General features: G+C 50.6%; 12 protein-coding genes across 12 annotated transcripts; 7 read left to right on the top strand and 5 right to left on the bottom strand.

Annotated features, from left to right (window-relative positions):
- Window positions 1-5: 5 nt before the first annotated feature.
- On the bottom strand, window positions 6-425 carry Pdw03_0060 (Protein fmp21, mitochondrial; the record flags this gene model as incomplete). Its single annotated transcript, XM_014674834.2, has 1 exon — window positions 6-425. One exon carries the CDS (start codon window positions 423-425, stop codon window positions 6-8), a length of 420 nt encoding a protein of 139 aa, XP_014530320.2.
- Window positions 426-699: 274 nt separating this feature from the next.
- On the top strand, window positions 700-2,260 carry Pdw03_0059 (Acetylornithine aminotransferase; the record flags this gene model as incomplete). The annotated part of the gene is made up of 3 exons (XM_014674833.1): window positions 700-831; window positions 891-1,130; window positions 1,193-2,260. The coding sequence occupies 3 exons, from the start codon at window positions 700-702 to the stop codon at window positions 2,258-2,260; spliced, it is 1,440 nt and encodes a 479-aa protein (XP_014530319.1).
- A 641-nt stretch (window positions 2,261-2,901) lies between these two features.
- Pdw03_0058 (Lipase, putative) lies at window positions 2,902-4,392 on the top strand (the record flags this gene model as incomplete). Its single annotated transcript, XM_014674832.2, has 3 exons — window positions 2,902-3,043; window positions 3,100-3,832; window positions 3,885-4,392. The coding sequence occupies 3 exons, from the start codon at window positions 2,902-2,904 to the stop codon at window positions 4,390-4,392; spliced, it is 1,383 nt and encodes a 460-aa protein (XP_014530318.2).
- Window positions 4,393-4,744: 352 nt separating this feature from the next.
- Window positions 4,745-7,188, top strand: Pdw03_0057 (Lipase, putative; the record flags this gene model as incomplete). Its single annotated transcript, XM_066099493.1, has 3 exons — window positions 4,745-4,751; window positions 4,804-4,888; window positions 4,947-7,188. The coding sequence occupies 3 exons, from the start codon at window positions 4,745-4,747 to the stop codon at window positions 7,186-7,188; spliced, it is 2,334 nt and encodes a 777-aa protein (XP_065957220.1).
- Window positions 7,189-8,742: 1,554 nt separating this feature from the next.
- Pdw03_0056 (MFS monocarboxylate transporter, putative) lies at window positions 8,743-10,312 on the bottom strand (the record flags this gene model as incomplete). The annotated part of the gene is made up of 3 exons (XM_014674830.2): window positions 8,743-8,892; window positions 9,041-10,199; window positions 10,248-10,312. The coding sequence occupies 3 exons, from the start codon at window positions 10,310-10,312 to the stop codon at window positions 8,743-8,745; spliced, it is 1,374 nt and encodes a 457-aa protein (XP_014530316.2).
- A 196-nt stretch (window positions 10,313-10,508) lies between these two features.
- Window positions 10,509-11,416, bottom strand: Pdw03_0055 (uncharacterized protein; the record flags this gene model as incomplete). The annotated part of the gene is made up of 5 exons (XM_066099492.1): window positions 10,509-10,716; window positions 10,775-10,880; window positions 10,950-11,025; window positions 11,120-11,220; window positions 11,407-11,416. The coding sequence occupies 5 exons, from the start codon at window positions 11,414-11,416 to the stop codon at window positions 10,509-10,511; spliced, it is 501 nt and encodes a 166-aa protein (XP_065957219.1).
- A 71-nt stretch (window positions 11,417-11,487) lies between these two features.
- On the top strand, window positions 11,488-11,817 carry Pdw03_0054 (uncharacterized protein; the record flags this gene model as incomplete). The annotated part of the gene is made up of 2 exons (XM_066099491.1): window positions 11,488-11,572; window positions 11,642-11,817. 2 exons carry the CDS (start codon window positions 11,488-11,490, stop codon window positions 11,815-11,817), a joined length of 261 nt encoding a protein of 86 aa, XP_065957218.1.
- Window positions 11,818-12,800: 983 nt separating this feature from the next.
- Window positions 12,801-14,182, top strand: Pdw03_0053 (integral membrane pth11; the record flags this gene model as incomplete). Its single annotated transcript, XM_066099490.1, has 5 exons — window positions 12,801-12,995; window positions 13,058-13,094; window positions 13,164-13,608; window positions 13,672-14,103; window positions 14,161-14,182. The coding sequence occupies 5 exons, from the start codon at window positions 12,801-12,803 to the stop codon at window positions 14,180-14,182; spliced, it is 1,131 nt and encodes a 376-aa protein (XP_065957217.1).
- Window positions 14,183-14,255: 73 nt separating this feature from the next.
- Window positions 14,256-15,833, bottom strand: Pdw03_0052 (Aldo/keto reductase; the record flags this gene model as incomplete). Its single annotated transcript, XM_014674828.2, has 6 exons — window positions 14,256-14,326; window positions 14,379-14,392; window positions 14,471-14,506; window positions 14,560-14,891; window positions 14,947-15,641; window positions 15,689-15,833. 6 exons carry the CDS (start codon window positions 15,831-15,833, stop codon window positions 14,256-14,258), a joined length of 1,293 nt encoding a protein of 430 aa, XP_014530314.2.
- Window positions 15,834-17,731: 1,898 nt separating this feature from the next.
- Window positions 17,732-21,535, top strand: Pdw03_0051 (Histone deacetylation protein Rxt3; the record flags this gene model as incomplete). The annotated part of the gene is made up of 4 exons (XM_014674826.2): window positions 17,732-18,086; window positions 18,529-18,624; window positions 18,781-20,470; window positions 20,536-21,535. 4 exons carry the CDS (start codon window positions 17,732-17,734, stop codon window positions 21,533-21,535), a joined length of 3,141 nt encoding a protein of 1,046 aa, XP_014530312.2.
- Window positions 21,536-22,474: 939 nt separating this feature from the next.
- On the top strand, window positions 22,475-24,615 carry Pdw03_0050 (Acyltransferase ChoActase/COT/CPT; the record flags this gene model as incomplete). The annotated part of the gene is made up of 4 exons (XM_014674825.2): window positions 22,475-22,552; window positions 22,636-22,681; window positions 22,755-24,417; window positions 24,483-24,615. The coding sequence occupies 4 exons, from the start codon at window positions 22,475-22,477 to the stop codon at window positions 24,613-24,615; spliced, it is 1,920 nt and encodes a 639-aa protein (XP_014530311.2).
- A 1,252-nt stretch (window positions 24,616-25,867) lies between these two features.
- Window positions 25,868-26,989, bottom strand: Pdw03_0049 (RING finger protein ETP1; the record flags this gene model as incomplete). The annotated part of the gene is made up of 4 exons (XM_066099489.1): window positions 25,868-26,004; window positions 26,107-26,291; window positions 26,343-26,503; window positions 26,573-26,989. The coding sequence occupies 4 exons, from the start codon at window positions 26,987-26,989 to the stop codon at window positions 25,868-25,870; spliced, it is 900 nt and encodes a 299-aa protein (XP_065957216.1).
- Between the last annotated feature and the right edge of the window lie 681 nt (window positions 26,990-27,670).

Raw genomic sequence — 27,670 nt, 5'->3', positions numbered from 1 at the left:
GTCACTCAAAAATCAGTGACACGACCACCATAGCTCCAATCACCACCTGCACCCCATCGCAGAGGCTCGTTCTTTGGTCCACCAACTTCTCCGGTCTTCGGGTTCTTCTCGCCCTCAAACTCAGGCTTGAGGCCCTTTGGCGCATCGGGGTGAAGCTTGCCACCTTTGCCATCCGCCTGAATCTCGATCTGTGGGGACTGGTTGACCTTAGGTGTACTAAATGCCCCAGTAGAGCGCTTCTGGAGCTGTTCAAAGATCTCCTGTTCTTCCTTCGGGAGGCGTGGGGGAGCTGGGGAATCTGAGAAAGGCATGGGCTTGTCGTCGCCGCTCTGGCGCAGGACTCGAGTTGTGGAGAGTGGCCGGATTGCGCCGCGGGCTGTGGCAGCCGAGAAAATTGAACGGCGAATTGCGAGAGAGTGCATCATCGCGTTTGCGTATGAGGGCATAATATGTCCAATGAGGTAAGTTTGAAGTTGCACACGATTTACGGGGAGATCTCGGGACCTCGCCTGTGTCAGTGAGTCACTCCACCGATGTGACTAAGACCGCCGGTCCCGATATCGCCTTTTTAATTTCTAGCAGCAGATCGCTGATCCGATCGGTCGCTTCCCTTGAGATTTTCAGCTTTCATTTGCTGTAGTTTGGCTCTTTGTCTTTTTTTTAAAAACAACACAACTTTTTTAAATTCAAAAGTTTGCCATGTCTGCCCTCCGCGTGGCCGCGCGCCGTCTGCCTCGCGCATCCAGATTCGTCCCTGCTCTCGAGTTACCAGTACAGCGCCGATTCGCGACCACATCCATTGCCCCTCAACATGTGAAGTCCCAGGCCACTGTATGTGTGGCCCGAATGGCCAAGGTCAGCGTTCAATTTGGGAACTAACAATCGCATAGAAGGATTCAACTCTGCCCAACCCCGATCCTTCTGCGGACTCAGTCACGGCGTCCTTCATTAATGAGCGGGCTCCTTTCATGGTCCCGACTTACGTTCGCCCGGCCCCGATGATGATGAAGGGACAGGGTTGCTACTTGTGGGATATGGAGAACCGACGTTATCTGGACTTTACTGCGGGAATTGCTGTTAACTCTCTTGGTCACTGTGACCAAGAGATCGCGAATATCATTGCGGAGCAGGTGCGAAGTACTTTTGTGGACTGGATAGCGATTAATTGCTAACAAAAGACCCTCAAATATAGGCTGAGACCCTGATCCACGCTTCGAACCTTTATCACAACGTTTGGACCGGTGCTCTGAGTAAATTATTGATTGATTTGACTCAGAATTCCGGTGCTATGCGCGATGCCTCGCAGGTCTTCATCTCCAACTCCGGAACTGAGGCCAATGAGGCAGCCATCAAGTTCGCTCGTAAGACCGGCCGCACTCTGGACCCTTCGGGTGATAAGCACGAGTTCGTGTCCTTCAAGAACTCGTTCCACGGTCGCACAATGGGCGCCCTCTCGGCCACCCCTAACCCCAAGTACCAGACTCCGTTCTCGCCCATGATCCCCGGATTCAAGTACGGAGATTACAACCAGATCGACCAGCTTCAGACTCTCATCAATGACAAGACATGTGGTGTCATCGTTGAGCCCATTCAAGGCGAGGGCGGTGTCAACGTCGCTACCCCCGAATTCCTTGCCGCTCTTCGCAAGCGCTGTGATGAGACTGGTGCCGTCTTGATCTTTGACGAGATCCAGTGCGGTCTGTCCCGTACCGGTACTTTCTGGGCCCACGCTCACCCATCTCTTGCCCCAGCCTCTGGCGAGGCTGCCCACCCCGACATCCTGACTACCGCCAAGGCTCTTGGCAACGGTATTCCTATCGGTGCCACTATTGTTTCTGGCAAGACGGTCGGCCAACACATTAAGACCGGTGATCACGGCACCACCTTCGGCGGTAACCCATTGGCTTGCCGTGTCGCTCATCACATCGTCGAGCGTCTCGCTGAGCCGGAGCTCCAGCAGTCCGTCCAGGCCAAGTCCGATCTCTTTGTTTCGGGTTTCAAGACCATTCAGCAGAAGTTCCCAGGTGTGATCTCTGAGATCCGCGGGCGCGGCCTGATCCTGGGTCTTCAACTCGCCCCGGAGTACACCGCCAAGGCTGGTGATATTATCACTGCTGCCCGTGAGCGTGGCATGTTGATCATCACTGCTGGCGATGGTTGCCTCCGGTTTGTCCCTGCTCTGACGATCACTGAAGATCAAATTCAGACTGGTCTGCAGATTTTGGAGCAGGCTGTGGAGTCGGTCGTGGCCAAGTCATGAGTGTCTTGTGCTGAATGCCGGTTATGATTTTGTTTTCCCTTGATACCATCTTGTATTGCGTTGGATATGACAAGACAAATTTTCATCATAGAAACTAGAGCAATAAAGGAACAGTGTCGTGTGTCCCTTTTAATGTGGAGAAGACCACTCGAAGCCACGTGTAGGGAAGGCGGTGGATCGCGCAGGGTGCGGCAGGTTGTAGTGCCCATCGCCAGGTTTTTTTACCAGCAGATGAATAGCACAACATATGAGTAGCTACTATGACTTACTTACAGCCTTCACAAGGCTGTAGAAGAGTTAAACACAAATATTATCAAAGAGATGTAGGCTACATTCGAAAGTCTGAGGACTCAACCTACTACGCTGGTAAGTCTCCCCCTTTTAAGCACTTAGTTATGCACTCTTCTTAACGGTAGGGTTGTGGATCAAGAGAAATGTGGGCAAGGCGGTGACCTAAATTACATGGGGTTAGCGCGATGGACTTTAAGCCTGCTGCAGTGGAGAAAAGGAGTCGTCACTCTTCGCGCTTGATTCGACAGCCCCCCCCCCCCGTATTTTCTCCCAATTAGAATAAGTTATGAACTGAATCCCTTCTTACTCTTTGCTGTAGCTTTTTGTCAACCCCCACACGCAACAACCGAATGCCTCTCACAGCATCCGAGGATGCTGCAACGCTTTCCTCCCAAGAGGAACATTATTCCATCTGGAAACGTTTCGGCGCCCGTGTCAGTGGTGCCTTTACCGGCGCAGACCCTCGAATCTGTGTTGCTTTCTGGCTCTTTGGTGCATACCCTTAATTGGCCCGGTTGATTAGAGTAGCTAACACCCATACCCGGCAGGCCTCATCAACAATGTCCTATATGTGATCATCCTGTCGGCAGCTGTAGATCTAGTTGGACCCGATGTGCCCAAAGGCGTTGTTCTCCTCGCGGACGTGGTGCCGTCATTCGCGACCAAACTCGTCGCCCCGTACGTTATCCACCTGGTCCCATATTGGATGCGTATCCTTGTCTTTGCCTTCCTGTCGTCCATGGGCATGCTGGTCGTCGCCATGAGCCCAGGTTATATTGATGGGGGAACAGTGTCGTCCAAGGTCGCGGGAATTATCCTGGCCAGCTTTTCTTGCGGTGCTGGGGAGCTGAGTTTTGTGGGTCTCACGCACTTCTTTGGCCCGTTTAGTCTGGCTGCATGGGGAAGTGGTACTGGCGCTGCTGGGTTGATCGGAGCTGGTGCCTATGCGCTCGCAACCTCAGCACTGGGCTTCTCCGTTCATGTCACGTTGTTGGGTTCGGCCTGCTTACCGGCCATAATGGTTCTGAGTTTCTTTGTCGTGCTACCCATGTCACCGCTCAGATCTGATGAATCCGACAGTGATCGATATCGTGTTGTTGAGGGTGGGGGCCAAGAGCAGGAAGATGAAATGAATGGCGGCGCTGGTGGAGAACGCGAGGGGCTCTTGGGAGTGTCGCACAATTCCTCCACCCGAAAGTCTATCCATATCAACGAGGGTGGTTCCTGGCAGGACCAGACTCGCATGAATCTATATCGAATCAAAGGACTTTTCATTCCTTTGTAAGTGTCCGAGTCTTTCGATTCTCCCAAAACTAGGCTGACAGATATCTAGCATGGTTCCGATGCTACTGGTCTACATTGCTGAATACGTAATTAACCAAGGGGTGGCTCCAACCTTGCTTTTTCCCCTGCGTGAATCGCCCTTTGAGCACTTCCGCTCGTTCTACCCCACCTATAATGCTATCTACCAGATCGGCGTCTTCATATCCCGATCCTCGACCCCCTTCTACCGCATTCACAATCTGTACTTGCCGTCACTCCTGCAGGTGGTCAATCTTGCGTTGCTGACCCTCCATGCTCTGTTTAATTTTATCCCCAGTGTATGGCTTGTGTTCATCATTGTCTTCTGGGAGGGCCTCCTCGGTGGAGTGGTATATGTCAATACCTTTTCTGAGATTGCTGATCGTGTCCCTAACGAGGATCGTGAGTTTTCATTGGGAGCTACCACAGTCAGTGACTCGGCTGGTATCTGCATTGCGGGTTTCCTCAGTGTGGGGTGGGAGGTTTGGTTATGCAGTTGGCAGGTTGGACATGGACGTGATTATTGCCGGCAAATATAGAATCCCGCTGGAGAAATGCAATGCAAATCCATCGTCTAAAACTGAAATCAACCCCGGCCTAGAAAGTCAGCTGGTGTCGTCACTGGCATGTGGATGTGGGACTTGGTTGACATGTGATTTTTCCGACTGTTCCTCCAATGACAAGGTTGCATTACTTGCACCACGATGCTGATTGATGGTAATGTGTCCTTGTTCATTCTGGCTGACTCGTCTCCGTATGTCTTTGGTTCTGTTTGACTATCATTGTTCTTTAGACTCAACCCTCCATGGATTCTTATCCTGGCTTCACATAGACTACATCTTGCAGCCTGAGCTGGTGAGACTAACTAGACTCAATCATTAAATTTGAGAAATGATAGGTTTGCAACACCTGTCTCTCTTTAAAAACTCACCAACCTAATCGGTGTTCAGACCATGTCTTGGGGAGACCTTCGACTCGCTTCCGCAAGATCCAAGTATTTGCAGTTGTCTCATTCTGGTCGATTTACTTATTAAGGTACGACATTTCAATACCCAGTTAGTTTGAGTAATTACACCCGCTGAACATCCAACAGAGCAGATAAACATGGCCCACCGTTTATTCGATCCCTCTCATCCCGCTTCACGGGAAAGTTGACAACATGGCAGACAACAGTTATCATATTCCTCTGGCTCTACCTCAGCCGGAACTTTGCCAAGATCGTCGGGCTTGAATGCCCTGAACCGCTTGCAAATATGTACTCGCGGTCCTTCTTTCGAGCAACATGGATTACCACTGGTCTGGATGCGGGATTTTGGACCGCTATGAACATAAAGCCGAAATGGCTACGAGATATAGCTTCACTAGTCTTTACGGCTTACTATCTAATTGCTGCTGAACAGGCCGACGAGAAGGTTCGCCGGGTCCGTGCCACTCTGACACTAGAGCACCTGCGCGTGTCTTGGAACAAAGCCACCAGTCCCTACCTGTGGTCATTGGCGAAATTGCTACGGCCGCGAATGACTCAATTCCCGGCTCGAGCGATTCGAATTCCTCGCCCAGCGAATTCTGTTTACACCGAGCCGGTACACGCGTGGCTGTATTTCGATGGCCCGTTAAGTGCGCTCCGAGATCAGAGCCTGATCGTGCTGGATGTACCCGGTGGTGGGTTTGTGGCTATGAGTCCTAGAAATGCAGAAGACAAGCTACTGTCTTGGGCCGGAAGACTAAAGGTTCCCATCCTGAGCATTGATTACAAGAAGGCACCGGAATTTGCCTACCCGTATGCACTGCATGAATGCTATGATGTATACCATAGCATCATTGCTACGAACGGTCATTGTATGGGTCTGAGTGGTAAGACCTGTCCTCGGATTCTTGTCACTGGCGAGAGTGCCGGTGGCAACCTCGCAGTGGGCATGGTCTTGATGGTGTTACAGTCTGCGATGTCTGAGGGTTTGCGAGGAGAGGATGTGCTCCCAGCCCCGGATGGTGTGATTTTGGCATACCCTGCGTTGAATATGAGGGTTGAGAGCTGGATGAGTGATGAGCAGATGTCATTGATCCAGGAGAAGAGCACTCGTCAAACAAACCGCAGTGTTCTGCAACGAAAACAGGATCAATATCGTAAACTCACGCCATTCACATCGCCAGGTAGCTCGGTAGAGGATCTAACTGCTGTCTCACCACCAGAGACGGAACAGAAAAGCAAGGAAATCAATGCGGCCACCCAAGCTGCCAAATCGCTAGAGGATCAACTCCAAAAGAATGAGAACTTAGCCCCAAAGCATGTTGTTATTGCAGAAAACGAAATCACACCAATCAAGACCCGACTAGCTGTCTCTTCCATGATCACCTATGTCCACGACCGCATCCTCACACCTGAAATGACGCGTGCGATGATCATCTTGTACATCGGACCCCACCATCGCCCCGACTTCAACACCGATTTCTTCCTTTCTCCCGTCCTGGCCCCAGATGCATTACTCGCCCGCTTCCCGAAAACATATATCATGACCGGAGAGCGAGATCCTCTGGTTGATGACACGGTCATATTTGCAGGAAGACTGCGTCAAGCAAAACTGCATCAGTACCGTGAGCGCCAGGACCTGGGGTTGGAGAGGGCAACCCGCCCTTTCAACGAGAGAAACTACATTGAGGTCTCTCTCATCCCAGGTATTTCACATGGATTTATGCAGATGGCTGGCTTCTTCCCCGACGCGTGGAAGTATATCCATCGCAGCGCGGACTGGCTGGAGACTCTAGCCCAGAAGAACAACGCCGACAGCTTCGAGGCCAATTTATTTAAAACTGACCGGATTGTGAGTGGATTGAATGCCGACAAATCCCTCAACTTCCCTGGCCCTGCAAATAATCAAACAAATTCTGCGTACCAGGGACGCAACCACCATCGCAAGTTTACTGGCGAGTCCTCCGGTGACGATGACAGACCATTGGAAATGAGCGTGAGCAAAATCACGTCAGCTGCTGGTAGTAGGGATGCACTTACATCAAAATCTGAACACCGCACACGTCAAAGAAGATCACGATCCTCTTTTGCTTCCTCGCGAGTTCCCGGGCTTAGATCGTTGGGAGATGATCGCAACGCTAAGGACGACTTGCTCGCTAAGCTCCAATGTCTGGAGAGAGCGGGTCATTCTGACCGTTTCGATCCTGATGAGACAAATAGTGCTCCTGAGAGCCCGGGTACAGTCCGTCCGAGGGGACGGAGTATCGCTTCTCTTGATAGTGAAGAAGATTTGCTGGATCGTCGGATGAAGGGGCTCGCTGGTGGGTTGATGGGGATCGGGGAAGGGGCGCAGACTCCTGGGTTGTAAGACGACATGAAATTTCATGATGTACGACTGACGTTGGGAATTCCTTTCGGTTTTAGAGTGAGACCTAGCAATAATGCTCTCGAAATGTATACCTTCCACTGGGCCGGAAGATGTATATCTAGGTATTTAGGTACAAATGTAGATCTCGCCTGGCAATTTGATCTTCGTAGATATGGGTGAGATGGAGATGGGGAATCTTGGAAGGCTACAAGAAATCGCTGCGACAAGTAGAGATGGAAAACGTGCAAGTCAAGGAGATTCAGAGGCGCAAGTGTCGTGACTTATTCCCAGTGAGCCCCTTTGCTTTCAAGAGCGTAGCCCAATTGTCCAGAAATGCTTCGTATGGCGGATTGGGGACAGTCATCTCTTCGTCCTCCTATCTTTTATATTCAACTTCCTCCCACACTTGATGTTGACAAGTAAGATTCCGGCTTGGTTTGACTCTTGGCGACGATGATCGTTGGGGAGTGTGAGATAACAAGGCCACAGTGGATCAAACTCGCCTCCGGCTTATCACCCTTAATGAGTTCCTCATTGATTGGTAAGGGTGTCAATGAGGAAAGAACCTGGGATGCCATTTGGTCGATAAATTCGCAGGCATCACTTTAATGGATAAGAAGGTCTTGTGTTGGCGAGTCTGCACTGAACCCGGATGATGCTCTAGAACTGCCCGTCTTGAGATACTGTTCCACCATACCCATCGGTCATCAGCAAGAGAAACAATTGCTTTGATTTGATTTTCTTGAAGCATCTCGTGATTCCAGAAGGACTGGACATTTCCAAGAATGAGACTAGAAACATTATGCCTCATCCGAGGCGTGGAAACCATCTCTCATTTTTAGATGTCCCTTTTCTACAATGCTTTCACTCATAAATTACTGTGCTCTCCGTGAAAGGCGACAAAGAATTGCTGAGAGTGCTTGCGGGGGTTATTCCGCTTCCAAGGTTCTGGGCTCATTTATAAGCTTCACAGTTCCATGGTGTCGTTTTATTCATCCATGGATCCTGGATGTACTTCCTATCATCCCCTCCCATCATCTCTCCTAATCGGGCAATTTAGAAAACATTTATGGAAGGCACGAAGTCCCCAGTGACTATAAACCCCCCCCCCCCCCCCCCCCTCTCGTCTCCCCTGATCTCCTCAAAGTTTCCCAGCTAACCAGACTTCACCATTCAACGCCAGTTCTGACCACCTATTTGACATTGGTAATTTCGTCCACACCTACCATGATGTGAGTAAAGCGACATGCCCATACCAAAAGATGCCAAAGGTTCTTGGGATTGATTTTGATATTTCATGCACATATCGATTTCAACAGATGAAAGACATCACAAAAACATTAGATGGCGAAGGTGGTCTTCTTGATTTGTTCGAGGATGAATTGACTCGTCATTGTGTGGGTTCATAGATATGAGATCGGCAAAAACTGCGAGCACAATGCACAGTCGGATGCATCGAAGGCGTTCATAATTCAGGATAACCCAAGGTGAGAGAGAGGCGAGGTATGGATCGTTGTAATATCAATGGCCCTACTCCATTTGTTGCTTGAAGCATTAGATTGTGAATGAACTATCAGCATAGATCAACCTGATAGGAGACGAAAAATCATTCGATTCACTCGCTTGATGATGGTAAATTGTGCTAATGTAGAGTCTGCGGCATTGGGCAGGGCAGGTTTTTTCACTCTCTGTGTGGGAAGAAGACTGTTCACATTAACCACTTTATTCTACGCCCTGCTGCAGCATCAAGGGTAAGGGTAGCTTCAAGTCGTGCCCAACCCACAGCCAACGTTGCCACGAATAGCAATACACCGACCATGATGCTGGTATTCTCATAACTTCGTGGACTTACGCTCTTCTCGTGGTTTCCGCGGATCAGTGCACCCGCAACTGGGGTTCCAACTAATGTTGCAAAGCCTCGCACCATATACAGCAAGCCATTTACACTGACAAAGTTTTGCACGCCGAACAACTCTACCAAGCTCGTCGGGAAGAGAGCGACATATGCCGATGCAAAGATGCCGTAGAAGATTGTAAAGGCAATGAACAGTGCACTCCCGGTGGATTGTGCGGCAGATGTGCAGGAAGGAAGCCACAATGCAAGGACTGAAACGGCTGAAATGAGGGTCGTTATCACCAGTGTATTGAGTCTTCCCATCCGGTCAGCTGCGTAGCCGATGGCGACCTTGCCTAGCGCATTTGCAGCATTTGAGATAGCAATAAAGTTCGCTGATGTTGCCTGTGAGTAACCTAGTGTACGGGCAAAAGACGCGAAAAAGAACACCGGTGTGTAGTATGCTGCAGACTGCAACGCTGCCCCCAGAGCATGGGCGATGAATTTGCGGCTTCGGACGACGCGCCAGTTGACCAACGGAAGGCGGAAAATGGTCGAGGAACGGGAAGAAGCGGCATTCTCGGCTTGAATGCGAGTGATCTGACTAGCCGGCCAGCGTATAAAGGTCCCCGAGCCGCATATCAGTACAAAGGAGATCCCCGCAGTTACGCGGAGTGTGTTGCGGAATCCGACCGATTGAATGAGGTATCGAAAGGCGAGTGGCCACGCGACACCGCCGATTCCAGTTCCAGCAAGAATCATCCCCATTGCTAGTCCGCGGTGCAATGTAAACCAGGTCGGTGCCACGGTAACAGACGGCATGTACGTCAGACAGGTGGCCATCCCGAGAAGAATGCCCTGGGTGAGGATGAATTGCCACAGGTGTTGACTGAAGCTGGCACACAGCAGAGCGCTTGCGTGAATGACTCCACTCGCCCAGATGACATATCGAGGGGGGTATTGCTTTGTCCACGCTGTGGCAAATGGAGCACCGATTGTCATCAATGCAATTGAGAGCGTGCCGATCAGGTCAATCTGTGCGGGTGTTGCGCTAGTGAACGGTGTGTTTGGCTCCTTTGACATGGAGTCGTAGAGTTCTTGGAAGACACCGAACGCGAAGTTTATTCCGCATCCTGTAAATACAAGTGTCGTTGAGGCGACGATGATGGCGGATTGTCTGCAGCTGTGTTAGTCCAGTTCTCATGGTGGCAACTGCGGTATATACAGATGAGTCCGTGAGGTTTCCGGACTGCCTTCATCAACGTGCAGTGGCGCTAAAGTACGCTCCATCTTTGATGGCCGTCTAGGGGGGGCTTAATGGTAGCGAGGGTGAATGCGTGGTTTTGAAATTCTGTGCTTGAAGATGTACGTGAAGGCTGACGTGTAGTGTAAACGAAGTGAATGAAAGAGAACATTCTGTTCCTTGAAAATGAAATTGCTTGCCCTTGACTTTTAAGCTTACCTTAACCTTTAACCTGGTTTAGCCCTAACCTTCTGAGTCATCGCGGGGTGGATGACCGAGGTCTTTGTATTCAATCATGTGTAGAGGAAGAGTATTGCTGGTGTTGTGAAGCCTTCTATGCAACTCCATGACAAGAAAAGAATAACGGCCGCAGGTTATCCACGGGTCTGATAACTGTCTATGCAAGCAAGCAATGCCTGTCTGCATGGTTGAATTTCCATTGAATTGGAAGCTTGAATTTTTGGCCTGGGTTAACTATGTAGACGAGTTTCTATAGAATGCAAACTTACCAGTTATTAATCTTGTTCTTTGTCTTGCTATGAATGACAAATGATAGTGAGCTTTCTCGCTGATCCATGGAAGACACGATTTGTTCTTCTAGTATCAAGACACGGCCTGGTATATCTTTTCATTAGCACTTCGTTGAGACCGATGGCGGGTAATATCAAATGATCAAAAGCATACTCTCAGGAGACAACAAAAGGTCGGCAGTAGGACAGCAAGAATAACCGACACCAAGCCCTGGGTCAAACTGACCTCGCTAAAGCCATCCTTCGACAGGGATAGAGAAGGAAGACACTAAGTTTTGGCCCCATGGTTTGCTGCCCTATTCCCATCTTCCCGGGAAATTGTACCATTTGAACCCCAGATGTACCGCGCCGGTGGATCCCGGGATAACCGAGAACGGATAACTCATCCTTCTTGAACTGGTCACTATCGGTCTTGTCCGTCTCCACTTGGAAGCACGGTTTCTCAGCCGGCCTGGCGGGTAAAGACGGCTCCCCACTTCGAAAATTGTAAGAGCTCCATAGTTGGCAATCTCTACGACTACGAGATATTACTGATCAGGCCTAGACCATGGACCTGATTCCCAGGAGAACGAGAAAACTCAGACGCCTCGTGAAAAAGTCTCCGAGCTTACCCGGACGCATCTTTTGAGTGGAGCACCGATGAACGCGACGGAAGGGGAATTCGAACCCGGAAATTATAGGTCACCGATCTGATGGACAATTACCGGAAATTCGAGCAACGATTTGAAGAACAAGAGATATTCTTTTCTAAGAACACCTCGGTATTCGATTCACGTTGTAAGTGTACTCTTGGGGAACGACTTGAACAGGGATTTGAACGGCGGACCTGAATATCGGATATCATAGCAAGTGTATCCCCACCTAGTGAGGTCGGTGGTGCCATATCAGAGAGCGGAGACCCCACGAAGAATGACCATTCGTTCCCATCTTGTCGAGGTTATATCCGACAACCAACTCTAGATCGAACGTATGATGTGCGGGAGATCAACCCGTGGCACCGCCGAGTCATTACCGAATACTGAAATTGCTATGAGGCTCTGGATATGGTTGATAGTAGGTGTGATATCTGGGGGGGGGGATCCGCCAGAGCTTAGATGAAAAGTTGTGCAATTTGATCTTTGTTGGAATGGCACATTTCAAGTGATATAGTTGGCTCGTCTCATTCAGATCGAATGATAGAATAGCATACAACATAGCACGGAGTACTACATGAGAATTGGATCTATCATTTGCTGGTTTTCATGCTACTATTTTTGTCATTCCATTTAAAAAAAAAAAAAAAAAAAAAAAACGTACGATCTTCCACCAAGATCCATCCTATATTGACTTTTTGACAGCAATTTGGATCTAGACTCGAAAAGGTACGGCGATTCCCACAAAATCGATCCCTGTCAGTTCAAACGACCAGTGAACAGCAGGGAGAGTGTACCTGAAAAGTTTTTCACATCAACCAAAAGAGGAATGAACGATATCATTTGTCTTTCAGTTCAATCTCACCTGTCAAGTGCCTGAAATGGTGGCAAACTGGTTCGTTGAGATCCACCTATAGATCACTCTGATGGCTTTCAGAGTCTATGGATCGACTAACTATTTCCTTCAGGTTTATTTTGATTGGGTGAAAAATCTGCGCATCTATTTGCCTCGTGGGTTGAGACTGCGAACACAACAGCTTTTGCACATCCATGAAGCTTTTGAGTGTTCCATCATCTTCGCCCTGTCACTTGATGTCTACCCTATGACTCAACCCTGACAGTCTCATGCTCAGCACAAACTTCACGGCAGGGAACTCGACATGAAGAGCCCTTCAATTGATCCTTCGGGATATATCGCGACCTCGGGAGATGCCCTAGCCCCACAATCAACCTTGGGACTGACTGTCAGATTAGCCCGATGAGGGTCTACAATTTGAGATCAAAATGCATAAGTAGGTCCACAAGATCCCGGGATTTCGCACGGGAATCTTGGAGGGTCACAATCCCTCCGTGGTTGTGGTGTGTTCACTCCCATGGAAGCCACTGGGGATTTTGGGCCTGCGCCTTCAGGCATTGACCTCGCCGAGAACCAGCAAACCCAGATGCTGAGTGCAGTCATTACTCTGATGATAGTTGGAACCGTAGCGGTTCTTTGGCGCATGGGTATACGCACAAAGACATCTCCAACGAATTTCGGTCTTGATGACTTTTTGATCTGTGCTGCTTTGGTAAGGGGGCATATAGTGGGTTACAATGGTCCCTTGGTCTGATGGCTGACCTATCCTTTTAGTGGTTCGCCTATGGCACGGGTATATGCGTAATCATCAGTGAGTACACTCGAATCTTGATCCACTGCATCATCACAACCTTCTTGACTGATCCCTTTCTCTGCAAAGGTATCAAATACAAAAATGGGTGGCACCAGCAAGCCCTCACTGACTCCGAATTCGTCTCTCTTTGGAAGCTCCTTTTCGCACATGTTTTCATCTACTCGACAACGGTCACTCTGACCAAATCCTCAATCACTCTTTTCTATCGTCGCATCTTTAACCTTCGTTGGTCGTTTTACTTCGCCATAGTCATCATCCTAGCCTATTTCGTCGCTGTCGTGGTCACTTTTGCGGCCGCTTGTCGCCCCACATCATATTTCTGGGAGCAATACCTAAGCCCTACGGCTGAAGGGGCATGTATAGACGTTCCTCAATTCTTCTTGGTCAATGGCATTGCTGCTGTCGTGATTGATATCATCATTCTGATTGTTCCGGCTCCTGTCATCTGGAAATTGCAAATGCCAAAGTCCCAACGCGTTGCGGTTACGAGTATCTTGCTGCTCGGTGGTGGGTAAGTTGATCTGTCATAGAATCACAGAGCTGCTTGACATTGGGCTGATCAAAATTGCCATAGCGTCTGCATCGCCGGTATCGTTCGTGTTGTTTTCTTATACAAAAACACACATTCCAACGATCAATCGTGGACGATTGCCCCCGTGTTCATGTGGTCTTGCGTTGAACCTTTCATTGGAATTGTCTGCGCCTGTCTGCCAACCTTTTTGCCCATGTTCCGCCGCTGGTGGGCGATTTTGGGAATCAGGAAGGGTTCCAATAAACAGGAGGACTACTATGGTGCAGTGGGCTCTCAGACACGTCGCTCAAGACAACACATGTCTGAAGATGAAGAAGATGGCCCTCACGGGGACGAGGTTCAGTTAACCAGCTTCCCTGGTTGGCCATTGAACTTCTTACGGGGAAAGGGTAGCAGAGATGATGTACGATTGTCCAGGTCGAAGATTCAGATCAAAGACGAGGTTACAATCTCGTATTCTATAGAACGAGCGGTGTGAGTTCCTCACCGAAGCTATAGTAATCGGGGCACATCTAAATCAACTTGAAATAGTACATTGTCTCCACAATTCTAAATCGACATTGCGCACATAATAGCATGGTGAAATTCTGGCATCGGGCGACGATGCAGCATGATCGACCATTCGTTTAACGTAGGTTCATCGTCCAAATGAATCCAGCAGCCCCTTCAGGAAGACAGGTTGATAAGCCTACAAAAGCTGAGTATCCAGCATGAGTTGAATGTCCACCAAACGCTGGTTCTTCACTCACAAGAACCAAACAGCCTTTAGGAAATCGTCATGTCTCGCATTCTCAACATCAACTCAAGTTCCCCTCTGTTCAATGTGGGAGGAGTGGGATACCTAAGATCTTGGACTCCCATGAGGTACTCCACGAGCCTAGTATACTGTTAAAATGTATGCGAAGCTCACGCAAATTACTTGTATCGTACCTATTGTGAAACTTGGTTGGAAAGTAACATTTGAATTCTCCTTCTCGAGTCTCTTCCATGTGCAGCCACCCTTTCGTGAGGCATGATAGCATAGCCTCACTTTGCGGGTCGAACAGCAAGCCTTGGCCGCAGGCTTCTTGAGCGTGGCGAAGAACTTCAAACTCCTGTTCAGGGGGGAAGAAGGTTTCGGGCGAAAGCGGGAGACCCGCAAAGTTTACAAACACTGCGATGATTCCTTCCAGGATGCCACGAACTTGAAAGAGTTGAAGAATTTCGCAGTCATCATGGCTGATTATGTCCAGATCATCATCCTTGTAGAAAGCCTCATACAACTGGCATTGTGTTAACATAGTAAAAGAAGACTGGAAATGCTTGATGATCACATACCATGTCACAAAGATGCATGAGTGCATCCATCAATTCAGGCTGGCCGCCGGTTAAACCATAGATTGTATCTCTCAGGATCTCGCAGACTTCGTAATCGGAACCTCGACCCTGGAAATGCATTTCCATGTAGAGATGAAACTCTTCCTGGGTGTAGAAAATAGAAATATCCTCGTCAAACCGCTCGGACAAGACAAGACGTTGACGCTCATTGAATACCAGCAAGTCACTTCCCATATTATGTGGCATAACACCCCTATCAGGGGTACCAAATGCACTGAACATACAAAAACTGGCGCCTGTTACGTTCGCGAGGCGATCTTGGTTCATCGAATTCAGAACCAACCATAACTCGGAGTTATTGTAGGTCGTGTGGGCGTCATCGATGAGGAATACAAAGTTGTCGCGCAAGAAGCTGTGTCCAAGTGCCGCAAACCCTTGGATGTGGCAGGCCTCGAGCAGATAATGCAACGCGGAGGGACCACCCTCTAAACTAGGGGGGAAGCTTCTAATGTAAATTGACTTGACTCCCTGTCCACGGAGGTAGGTATGTAGAGATCGGGCGAGAAAAGTCTTTCCCGAAGAGGGGGTCCCACGAGCAAGGACCACTCTTTGTTCGAGGATGCGATTGGCAAGCTTTCTCACGGTTTGATGTCTTGGTAAGAAGACCTGGCTAGCACTATTCTCACTTGGGAGGACTAGAGAAACGTTAAAATCAAATCAACAGACTGAAAGAATCACTTACACCCAACTCTGAAATGATTTCTCAGTGGATGTCCGCACTCCAGGCACGAGGTCGACGAGGATTCGGCCACATCGGGCTGTCCCTGACCATGACAAGGACAGCAGTAAGAGCTGTATCCACTCCAGTAGCAGGCTCCAACTGTCATGTTGTCTTTCAAGGATCAGCCGAATGGAGTTAACATTAAAGCTGAAAAAAGCGTGGATGCGTTGCGGAAGCTCATCCAAGCCGTGTGTAGGTGGGGAGGACTAAGATAATGAGACTGTGTTGTGGAGTGAAAAGACAACAGGGAGAAGGGCAAGCAGCAGGGCAGAAATGTGGAAAGACAAGTAGACAAATTTGGGTGCGGCAATGGACGGTGCTCTTTCTCCGGCTGAGATGTCAAGTGGCGATTAGATGGTCTTCTCTATTTCCCCTGCCCTTGTTATTCTTACCCATCTACCATCATCGCCATTTCATCTATATTCTTTTCGACGATACCATCATAGTCTTCGAACTAGGCAGCCTTGAGGATTGATATACTCCGCTTATGAGTGGCCACTGTTTCCGAAAGAATCAAATACATCTTCGACCCCGATGCTCAGCCACAGTCACCAGCCCGAAACCGAGCTGCTAGCGATGCAGATTACATCTCGCCTATTTAAATCTCCGCGGAGAATAAGCGTGTTGATAAGATGGTATGAGCTGGGGGTTATTTCAACCACGGCCTTTTTTGGTCGCCACCATTTTATCTCTTAGTGATATGCTAATTGCATTACTGGCGTGCAGACTGTCTAGGCTCGTTTTCATGCTCGTGACTTCACCCAGTTGGAGAAGCTTCATAGCCTTCTCTCTATTGATCAAAATCCTCCACCTGGTACTGGTATGAATTCGCTGATTATTAGCTTCGTCATTCCTTTTCTAAAGCATGTGCTTTGCCTACCAAACTGCAGCAACTTTCAACCTAACTTGCGACTTGTTCTTGCTTTCGGCTACCCTAACTCTCTTGTCAATAATCATTGCTAGTCCTACAGTCTTAGGCTGGAGCTTTAATTGATGAGTTTATAAATGGTTTCCTATACGGCTTCTTCATCTTCACCAGAAATGAAATCCCCGTTAACTACTCGCTTGGGCGCGCCCAGAGCGCCATGGCTTAGAGTGGGATAGGGGTGGAAATGCTGACTGCAAGTGAAGAGTGAGGTTCCACAGTCAAATGTTGAATTTTGTGTCTCCTATGACCTTTGAACGCCTCTAATTGGTTCCCTTTTTTTTTTGTGTGTATTATCTTTGAATTTAGTTCTTCGATATCTCATCAGATTTATTTGAACAAGTGTGTTCGGTTGAAGAGGGTAGAGGTTAAATATAGATTGACATGTACCCGAAGCCCGTAAGAGAGCCATGCAATAGAATAATCAAATTTTACGCCCAAACAAGGTCATCTTAGCATCTTTTTCCTGCATATGCAAGTCTCCAAATAGGTCTAGCACTTATCCCAGGACATAAGGAACAGGTAATACAAGGCATAAACTCCAGGATTTGAAAGAATAGATTTGTGGATTGGGCATAAATCCTGAACGTTATTAAAAGGAAGAGAATTTTTTTGGAATGTAACTCTTGGAAATCTACTCCGTACTCCGTATGTCTCTCTTCTTTCTATTTAATTAATGTCAAATGTATCCACATCTATATACCGAAATGTACACAATCCCCGCATGCAAGAAAAAAGGTCTTGGCTCTGAGGCCCACGCTAAAGACACCGTCATCGCTTCACCGTTTTTTCTCCGTTTCCCCCCAACTTTAGGAAATTTCGCTAAAAGTGGGATCTTCGCGAATTGTTGATTGTTGACACATGTCCACACATTTCCGCCTAAACGCCCTATTTCTGCACGTTCCCATTGTGCTTTCATCCGGGTCGCGCGATCAACCGCTGATCCTGCAGCTCTGGCCCATTTCCATTTCCATTTTCTCTTTTCTTCTGCATTTCACTGTTCCACCACCATTCTATTCTCTAATACTTTTCTTTCTTTCTCGATCTCACCCTAGTTGCTGCTAAACACTGTTTTGGACATGGACTACCGACGCCTACAGCACTCATACCCGCCACGGCCCTCGCCTTTAGGGGCCTCGCAAGAACCTCGCGATCCACAGTTCGCTGCACCTTTTGCCGAGTCTCGTCAAGAGACTGACAAGTCTCACCCATACCCTTCTACCTCCTCTAACACCACACCCTCTCCTGCACAGCTTTACCAGTCAACCACTTCACGGACCTCGAATACTTCTCGAGGAGATCCTTCCAGCGCATACTTTTCGAGAAATGGTCCAACACAAGCACACCGTCGACATGGGAGTCTCGAGAGAAGGAATCATGAACAAACGCATCGGAGGAATGTTTCACAACCTCAGGCTGTTCGACATCGTGAAGGTAGGCAATCTCTTTAGTTTGTGTGTTTGTTTTCCCTCTGTCCAGATGGTTCCAAAGCCCCAGATTGAGAATTCCAAGGATCGGACTTGCGCCGTGGTTGGCTTCCACTTCATCAGCCTGTTGCAGTCCCCTTTCTGGGTATGCGCGACCGAAGAGATGGGGCTCTGTAGCCATCTGATACAGATGGTTAAAGATGCTATTCCCTCCAACAATTCCATCCCCCCCCCCCGTTCTCTTGCCCCAACACACTGCCCCTGATGGATTTTCCCCGGTGGCGCAGATCGACTGGACGACAGCTCGGGAGCGCTAGTTCAGATTGGGTCTAGCGTGTCAAGAGGAGCCCCCTACCCTTTTGAGACTAGCGTGAGAGCTTTCGGAGTCACGGGTTCTCCTCGATCTGGCCCTTGCTTTCCCTTTTGAACTGTTACTCACTCGCTCACAGGGCTCTTAGGTGCATCAGTTATGAATCATACCCCAGCACAACAGGGAACAGCGCGTCGGACTTCACAGGGCAGCAGTGGGAGTGCAGGATTTTCTGGTTAGTACCCGACTTGGGCCCGAGAGCCCCGTGCAACCGTTTTTTTTTGGTCGCGATGCATGGATTTCGTCACTCATCCGATCGGGACTTGCGCGACCATTCTGGAATCCCCTCGCTGTATCAACAAGCATTCACTAACACAAACGCGTCTGATAGGCCCAAACGAACAGTCCGCACCACCCGCGTTTGGGAATCGCCAAATGCCACCCCCATCCCCTCCACACGCATATTCCTCGCGAGTCCAACAAACCCACACGCCTGGAATGTCTTTGATGTCGCGCGATGGACCTGGCGTTCAGGCACATCGACAGGGCAGCAGCATGTCAATTTCTGCTATGTTGGGCTCGGACCCAGATCGGGCTGCGCGAGAACCTGCACGAGAATCAGCGCCGTTTTTTTCGCGACCACCTGCCTCGTCGATATTCGGGAATGCACCCCCATCATCATCTTCCGCCGCCATGTCCCCACCCTCCGCTCCGGCAAGACCCTCGCCGCTCGACAATTCTTTCTTCCGTCGTTCACAAACACCGGAGAAGCCATTTTCCAAGCCCCAAGGCGCCCGTACATACCGGTCTGAGTCCGGTGGGGGTGGTTCGAGTCTGGGAGGAGAGCAGTCAGTGCTCGGGGGCTTGACGCGCTCGTCGCTCTCACAGTATCCCGAGAAGCCACACTCGACGCACCCTTCGCCTCGAATCTCCACGGCAGAGCCACCGCACTCCGAACCTCGCCGCATGAGTCTCAACGGTCCGATCACTCGGCCCAGTAGCCAACCGCCCCATGCAGACGCGCCCACAAGACCCCCCGGCTACAGTCCGATCTCCCAGCCAGGAGGGGTCGCGGATCGCCCCTTCGAGTCCGGTTCTCGGGCTATATCTGGGTCGTACGGAAGTCATGATCCACAGCATGGTCGGTTTGCAAACATATTGGGCGAGCGGCGCTCGGAGGGAATTGCACAGCGGGAACGAGAACGAGCTCCAATCCATGGATCAGATGCCAAGTTGAACCAGCCTGGATCACATCGGTATGGCTCCCACTACGGTGAACGCGAGCCGCTCGATCGTCACCAGAGCGGCTCCACATGGGACCAAGGTCGCTCTCACCCTCCATCACCGGAGAACAAGCGCTTCCCTGCACCCGAGCACGGCTCAGGCTTCGGGTTTGGAGCCATTCAGAGCTACACTAAATCACTGGGATCGCAACCAGGAGGAAGTAGACAGCCTCAGATCTCCCTTCAGTCTCGAACCAATCAACCCACTCCTCCTCCGCCTTATGATCCATATCTCAGGCATCAAGGGCAGCCTCCACGGATAGGATCAACCCCTACTGTGACCGCATCGACAGCTGTCGCATCATCGGGTCTAGCAGCCCTGGCTGATGAGGGTCGACGCAAAGGAAGCGATGAGCTGCTCCATCATCGCAGTCTACTAGCCGTTGGCGTTGATGGGAAACGCGGTGGCCGGGCATCACCCCTTCCCCAAGCTGTACAGGGCGCTCAAGCTCCATACATTGGCACCGCTGGAGAACCGGCCATAAAAAATGAACTAGGGCGAGTGTTCTCCGGCATTGGCAGTGGGGTTGGCGGTGTCACCGCAGCCACTGGTGGCAGCGGACCATCAACACCGTTGGGCACTAGTCCTTTCAAGCGCGATAGCGTCACAGGTCGCTCGATGAACGGAGAAGGGATGGATGAAGCGTCCAAGCTTGCCCGGCCATCTTCAGCAGCCGGCAAACGGTCGAGAAAGTCTCGTGACGAAGAACAGATGGAAATTGAGGCTAATGACGCCCGAGGTTTACTTTCGGCACGCAACGCCCGCCGCTCTCGGCATTCCCACCACCATCATCATCAGTATGCTCTACCAGATAAAGTACACTTCATAACATCCATATACTAACATACTAACACTCCTCTAGCCACCACCACCATCGCCACAAGGCAGACGAAGAGGCGGCTACCCTGAGCTCCCTTCAACGTCCCAGCTTCTTCCATCGAACATCTCCAGCGGATCCTCCTGCTGCACACCATCACCACCAACATCACCATCACCGTCATCACCATGCTTCTCGACCAGCCACCATTCCAGCTGCATCTCCTATCCGCGAGCCTCGAACTACCGTGAACCTGGAACCGTTGCTTTCGAGTGTGGCCCATCTTCCTCGGCACCACCTTGGCTCAACGCTCTACACGCCTCGCATCAGTACGCCCACTGCCAAGTCCTCTTTGGACAGCTCCAAGTTTGGATATACCACAACCCCCCAGCCCCTTCCCCGCTTTGAACAGCGAGAGAACTGCACCTTTACCGTCCGAGTCCCCCGGTTCCGAATCAATCAATCTCACCGGGAGGAAATCTGCGCCCGGCGCGCCCTCTGGGGCACCGGCGTTTATACAGATGACTCGGACCCTGTCGCCGCTGCCATCCACTCCGGCTTCATTCGTGGTGCGTGGGGCGACGACGTGGACGAGGCAATGCTCGATCTCGAAATCAAAGATACCTACCAGCATGCACCGGCACCCGAAGCCACCACTGACGGTGCCTCCCCGACCAAGGGCCCACGCCTCCCACCGATACCCCCAACTGACAAGGACTTGCACATCACCCTGCTAGTTCTTCCCCGTGTGGCCCAGTATGATAGCGCCCTCATGTTCGGGCTGAAGTCCCGCAAATGGGACGGTCGCCACGATGGAATGAGCTTTAAGGTCCATGCCGTGGACTGGGTCGATGAGGGCGTGGCTCGTGGCGAAGAGCGCAGCGGCGAGGCCCGTCGGAAACGTCTCCGCGCTCTTATGCAAACCGGTCGTATCTGCACGGGGCCTGCCATGGCTAAATTGGATGAGTTACGTCGCAGCGGAGTGCAGGTACCTCGAGCTATCGATGGCCAGGATCAACCGGCAGCTGTGCAGCCAGTCTCATGATGGCGTGTCTGGGCTTGACCTACACTGTACTCAACATCGGCTCCAGATGCATTGTATGACCTTTCCCCCGTGGACCCTAGTCTGTGTAATTTTTGGGGACTCCATGGCGTTGGCTGGCTTTTTCATTCTTGTCATTTTCCTATTCAAATCTGTTCTGTCTTTTTGGCCGGGTCAATGGGATCGGATGAAAGGGAGATTTTCCTTGATTTATTTTTTTTTCCCCATCTATACATAATCTAGCGCCATCTTTATGTTTCTTCTTTCTATTACGTATATACTCCGTATCTGCATTGAGACTGTCCAAGATCCCGTGTTTATACATTTACGCTAGAAGCTCTCCCCGCAATGTGATCGCCCGGAAAACCGGAGTATTGACGTTCGGGGTTTTGTGGGTTATGATGTTTTTTGCAGGTCATACTCCGTTTCCAGACACACTCAATGCTACTGACATAGATTCACAGTCTAAGATTCTGAGGTGGAGACTAATATCTCTTCCCTGTGACTGTGAGAATCAACAAGAAAATGGACCGAGGCTCGGTGGAGGAGGTATTGGTATTTCCCGTATTCTTTTGCAGGGGCTGATGAGCCGAGTTCAGACGGATACAACACAAGTCAACACAATGGGAACATTGAATCTAGATAAAAGACACTGACCAACTACAAGCCAACTACTTATTAGATTATTTAAATTCTCATCTTCTCACTATTACACTTCCTTTCCATGGGGAAAGATAGCTCGAACGAGACTGACTGAAATACATCGAGTACTACAAACGTACGGTGCCCCCTCTCCCCCGGTACCGCGTTTACCGGCTTCCCCGCCAGCCGAGGCTCTCTGGGCGTCACTCGGCCAACTCTTCTTATTCTCCCTTTGAGCTTCACGTTCGCGTTCACTTCTCTTCATATCCGTAACCCGATTTTTTTCATTTAACCAGAGGGATGTTCACTGCTTCTGCCCGAAACCGCCTTTCTACCCTATCAAGGCAACGCCTACCAAACTCCCTCCTCACCCGCTCGGTAGGTCCTCTTCTAATTACAGATGCTGTCGTTTAAAAATGCTGTGAAATATCCCTGGAATCAATCCATTGACTCGCATATAGACCCTTACAATGACCCCCCGACGAACGGTATATTCCGTCCCTGAGGGTAAGCAACACTTGCGTCCGGCGCAATGCGGGCTATCCCCAAATAAGAATCGGACTTGTTAACAGAAGAATAGGATACATGGAGGACCTCTCCAAGGGCAAGATGCTTCGTTTTGAAGACTCTCTCCCCCAGCTTCCTGTTCCCTCTTTAGAAGAGACCGGCCGTCGGTACCTCAAGTCCGTTCACGCCGTCGTCTCCGAGTCCGAGTATGAGCGCACCAAGAATGCCGTAGAGGAATTCGTCCGCCCCGGTGGCCAGGGCGAATCTCTACAGAAGCGTCTCTTGGCTCGCGCCGCCGATCCCAAGATCAATAACTGGCTCGCCGAGTGGTGGAACCAGGCCGCCTACCTCGCTTACCGCGAGCCCGTTATCCCTTACGTCTCCTACTTCTACTCCTACCGGGACGACCGCGAGCGTCGCAACCCAGCTAAGCGCGCTGCCGCTATCACCACCGCTGCGCTTGAGTTCAAGGCTAAGGTCGATGATGGCTCTTTGGAGCCCGAGTACCTCCGCAAGGAGCCCCAGGCCATGAGCTCGTATCAGTACATGTTCAACTGCTGCCGCATCCCCGCCGAGGGCTCGGATTTCCCTCGCAAGTATCCCGCCGCCGAAAACCAGCACATCGTCGTGGTGCGCAAGAACCAGTTCTTCAAGATTCCCCTCATCGTAGACGGTCAGCAGCTTAATGTCTCTGAATTGGAGAAGCAGTTTGAGCGCATCTACGAGGTTGCACAGCCCGCGCCGCCCGTTGGGGTGCTGACTGTTGCCGACCGTGATCACTGGACGGCTGCTCGCAAAACCCTCGTTTCTCTTGACCCCGCTAATGAGCTGGCCTTGCGAGATATTGAGTCTGCTGGCTTCGTAGTCTGTTTGGACGATGCCCGCCCCGTCACTCTGCCTGAGCGCTGCTCGCAATACTGGCACGGTGATGGCTCAAACCGCTGGTTCGACAAGCCGTTGCAGTTCATTATCAATGACAATGGTACTGCTGGTTTCACGGGCGAGCACAGCATGATGGACGGCACTCCCACCCACCGCCTGAACGACTATATCAACAATGTCATCTTCAACAAAAAGATCGACCTCTCCGCCCAGTCCGTGCGGTCCCAGCTCGCCGACCCCAAGCCTATCAACTTCAAGCTGGACGACGCCGCCAACGAGGCCATCAACGTCGCAGCCGTATACCACCGCAAGCAGATTGGTTCCCATGAGCTGGTCGTCCAGGCCTACCAGGGTTACGGCAAGGGTTTGATAAAAAAGTTCAAGTGCAGCCCCGACGCCTTCGTCCAGATGACCATCCAGCTGGCCTACTTCAAGATGTACGGCAAGAACCGTCCCACCTACGAATCTGCCTCCACCCGCAAGTACGCCGAAGGTCGAACAGAGACTACACGCAGTGTCTCTGACGAGAGCGTCGCCTTCTGCAAGGCCCATGAGGACCACACCACCCCCCGCGAAGAGACCGTTAGGCTGTTCCGCGCTGCCCTTGCCCAGCACACTAAGTATACCCAGGAGGCTAGCTCCGGCCACGGTGTCGACCGTCATCTGTTCGGTTTGAAGAAGCTTCTCCAGCCCGGCGAGAGGCTGCCCGAGATCTACCAGGATCCCGCATACGCCTACTCTTCCTCTTGGTACCTCTCCACCTCCCAACTGAGCTCCGAGTACTTCAACGGATACGGGTGGAGCCAGGTTATTGATGATGGTTTCGGAATTGCATACATGATCAACGAGAACAGGTAAGCACCAAGCATCCCCTGTCCTTGTTTTGTATTTGTGCCTATCACTAACTCATCCTTCCCAGCCTCAACTTCAACATCGTCTGCAAACGTCTCGGTGCTGAGCGTATGAGCCACTACCTCAATGAGGCTGCCACTGAGCTTCGTGACCTCCTCATGCCCGACTTGGTTGCCGAGGCTGCGAAGCCGAAGCTATAGACTTGTTTAACGTATACCCAAGTTTTGTTGATTTTGGCGCTTTCGAGTTGTTGTTTTCTTCCTCCCAGCGCGCGATAGAGAAAATCTTTTTATTTCTGTTTTCAACTTGGAATTTCTTGTATCTTCACATTGCTATTGTGCAAAAGATGATTTGCATCTAGCATTACATTCCTGTTCTTCGAGAGGATAGATTGGATCGAAGAATGCTTTTTTTTTTCATGGTTTCTCTCACAATCGCACTTTCACAACCGCAATAAATTCCCAGTTCTGTAATCTCAAGACACATCCAAGCTTGAAAATAGAAGCCTACGCAGCTCCAAGAGTGTAGTAGAAGCCACCCACATTGGGGAATCAAGGCCATGACTACATCTCTACCATTTTCATCTTCAATCACTACGAATCAAGACACAACTCCACCATATCAACCTTTCGCGACTACGACTCACCTATCCGCCTTCCCCTTGTCAAGGTCACATAGGAAACGCACTTCTACCATGGCACACGACCCCGGGCTTTTGTCAGAATGAGTTTGTTCTTGCTTCTGCTCCTGTCATCTCTCGAATCTGTGATTCGTTGACTTTGGGGCTGTGAGAAGAGAGGATCCGGATGGGATTGTGGCGAGTTTGAAGAAGCGTGTTTCTTTTTTTGGGCTGGACCACTTTAGACTTGGATAGAACATAGGAATTGCTCTCTAGACCCCGAGAGATTACCTTGGCAACATGGCTAAGTCTGTGTGAGAAGACGCAGTAGTCCACGAGTCTAAATTAGAACCTCCAAGTTTTTACTTCCAGAATAGTGAATAAAGACCACATAACACGTATTGTCATGGATTTCTATATTTAATTTCGGGTTTTTCCATAGTGAGACCCCCACACTTCCAACGGGAAGGGTTGCTAGTAACAGCAACAGGCCATACATCCTGCATGCATAAGATAAATCACACTGCAACTTCGACACAAAGCACATAAAGTCACACTGCGCATTTTCACAAAAGAAATGGAAACACCGCCTGTCCTGGAAAATTGGAACGTCGGCCAGAACTCAAAAGATTCGACCCTTCGCGAAAACCTTTGTGCCAGGATTACATAAGGGTGCAACATTCGTTGCATGGGGGCCAAGGGGTTTTCTTTTATTCTCCGTCAAGCCATTACTGGGTAGAGTGGTGAACATGGTTTTAGGCTGACATCCGGGGAATCGCCGGTATCAATCAGAATCTGTGGGGTCGACTCAAGACACGCGCCAAGTGCGAGTTTCAGTCTTTGCCGTCTCGCGTCGAACCCACGGCAGGCGGGTCCGCGGTTTCGGTCCCCGCCTGTCCGGACGCAATTCCCGAAGTAGTTGTCGCAGATGACGCGCTCTGGGAAGTCGTCAGACCACCGATTTGTCTCTCTGTGAACCAAATTAGTAAATGCGCTTAAATCGAGATCTGCATCCCGGAGCGGGTTTACTCCGCGCAATTGGCTTAAAAACGCCATCCCGGGATTTTCATACCTAGTTCCCGGATCCGTTGCCTAAGGAGCACATTTTCTCGGGCTAGCGAGCTCGCTTCGGCTTGGTAAAAGGCACTCTCATCCCGGCTCCCGCGCCGACTTTGGCTATCCCGCAAGCCCGAGAATGGCTCCATGCTCTCCGGTCCACGCGAGTCTAATGGTCGCAGATTCGGCGACGTCGCTTGACTTGAAGGTCGTGAGTTTCGGCGGGTTGAAAATGAAGAAGACACAGATAACCTATTGCTTGCTGGAGGTGCTGCTGGGCCAGGGGGGAAGAAGGCCGACCGTTCCGATGCCGGGGTTGTATCATCGATTGCAGCGGTTGATTGCGGGTTATGTTGCTGCTGATATTGCTGCAATTGGGCTTGCTGGCTGCGGATCATCTGAAGAAGACGGTTCTTTATTCCATCATGGTTGCCGAGTTAGCTTACCATCAATTTAGCTTTCGGGGATGTAAATGAACCCACCACTTGTGCTTCCTGTTCTTGCTCTAACTCTTGGTGTAGCTCTCCCAATGAGGGTGCTCGATGATGATGGGGATCGGCTGTCGCGAAGATGGGACTTCCACCGTGGCTGGATGGGCTGGCTGTGCGAAATGCATGTCCGATCGAGCTGCGATGGTCGCGATAATCTGATGCAGGTAACTCACTGCTAGCTCCTGGACTAGTGCCCTGTATCTCGTTCAAATTCATTCCCGCAGCGGACCGACGTCGTTCGGATACCGACGGTCGGCGTATGCTTGAGCCATGGGAAGGCCTTGGTGAGGCGGTGTTCAGGTTGAGGGGCGCTGGACCAGTTGCAGGAGGGGGCATATTACGTTGCGGAATTGAGGAGGAGGTTGAAGATGAGCGGGATGGGGCAAGGGAGTTCAGATCCGGTGACATCTTCAAGCAATAATTGCCTAGGGGTTGAATGATAATCGTTGAAGCTCTAATCTGTGGGTAACGTCAGACTTCCTCCCCACCCCCCCCCCCCCCCCCCCCCCCCCCCCCAAGCCAACTAGAGGGCCTGCTGACTCATTCTCTTCTTCGCGGGGTATGTCACGTGGTGCTAGAACCGTTTGTGGAACCCAATGCCTGAGGCTTCAGGGTCTAAGGAGAACTGTGGAATGCTCTAGCCCTGGGGGAGCCCATGACCGTCAGATTGAGGTCTCTTTCCACCCACTTCCCCCCCTTCCCCCAACAGAATGAACATGTACAACTCGGATTCATTCTCTCGGGGCTTACAGGCATCTTCCGGAACATGGGCCAGGCCAGGCGTCCACAGGTACTAAGGTCGGGCCACAACAAATCACATCTTGGCCCTTGGTTGCGCGCAGAGCAACAGAGCAATACGCCGGTTTTTCCGAGTGGCGCACAAACTTACAATTTCTAAGAGTCATGATTCTATACACAGATTACATGTAAACAAATTCCGGCTGTGGGATCGCCGCAAAGATCATCAAAGCGTCGCGTGGCGCTCTAGATTTGATGTTGTCGATTGCAGCAATTCGATTTGCCATGTGCAGGAATGTACCAGACTCCGGGCTCGGGGGACGTGCGATACCCTGTTGTGGTTGTTTCCGG

The sequence above is a fragment of the Penicillium digitatum genome, chromosome 4 (genome assembly GCF_016767815.1).
Source record: "Penicillium digitatum chromosome 4, complete sequence".
NCBI classification, from domain to species: domain Eukaryota; kingdom Fungi; phylum Ascomycota; class Eurotiomycetes; order Eurotiales; family Aspergillaceae; genus Penicillium; species Penicillium digitatum.
This window is presented reverse-complemented; position numbering and strand designations above follow the sequence as displayed.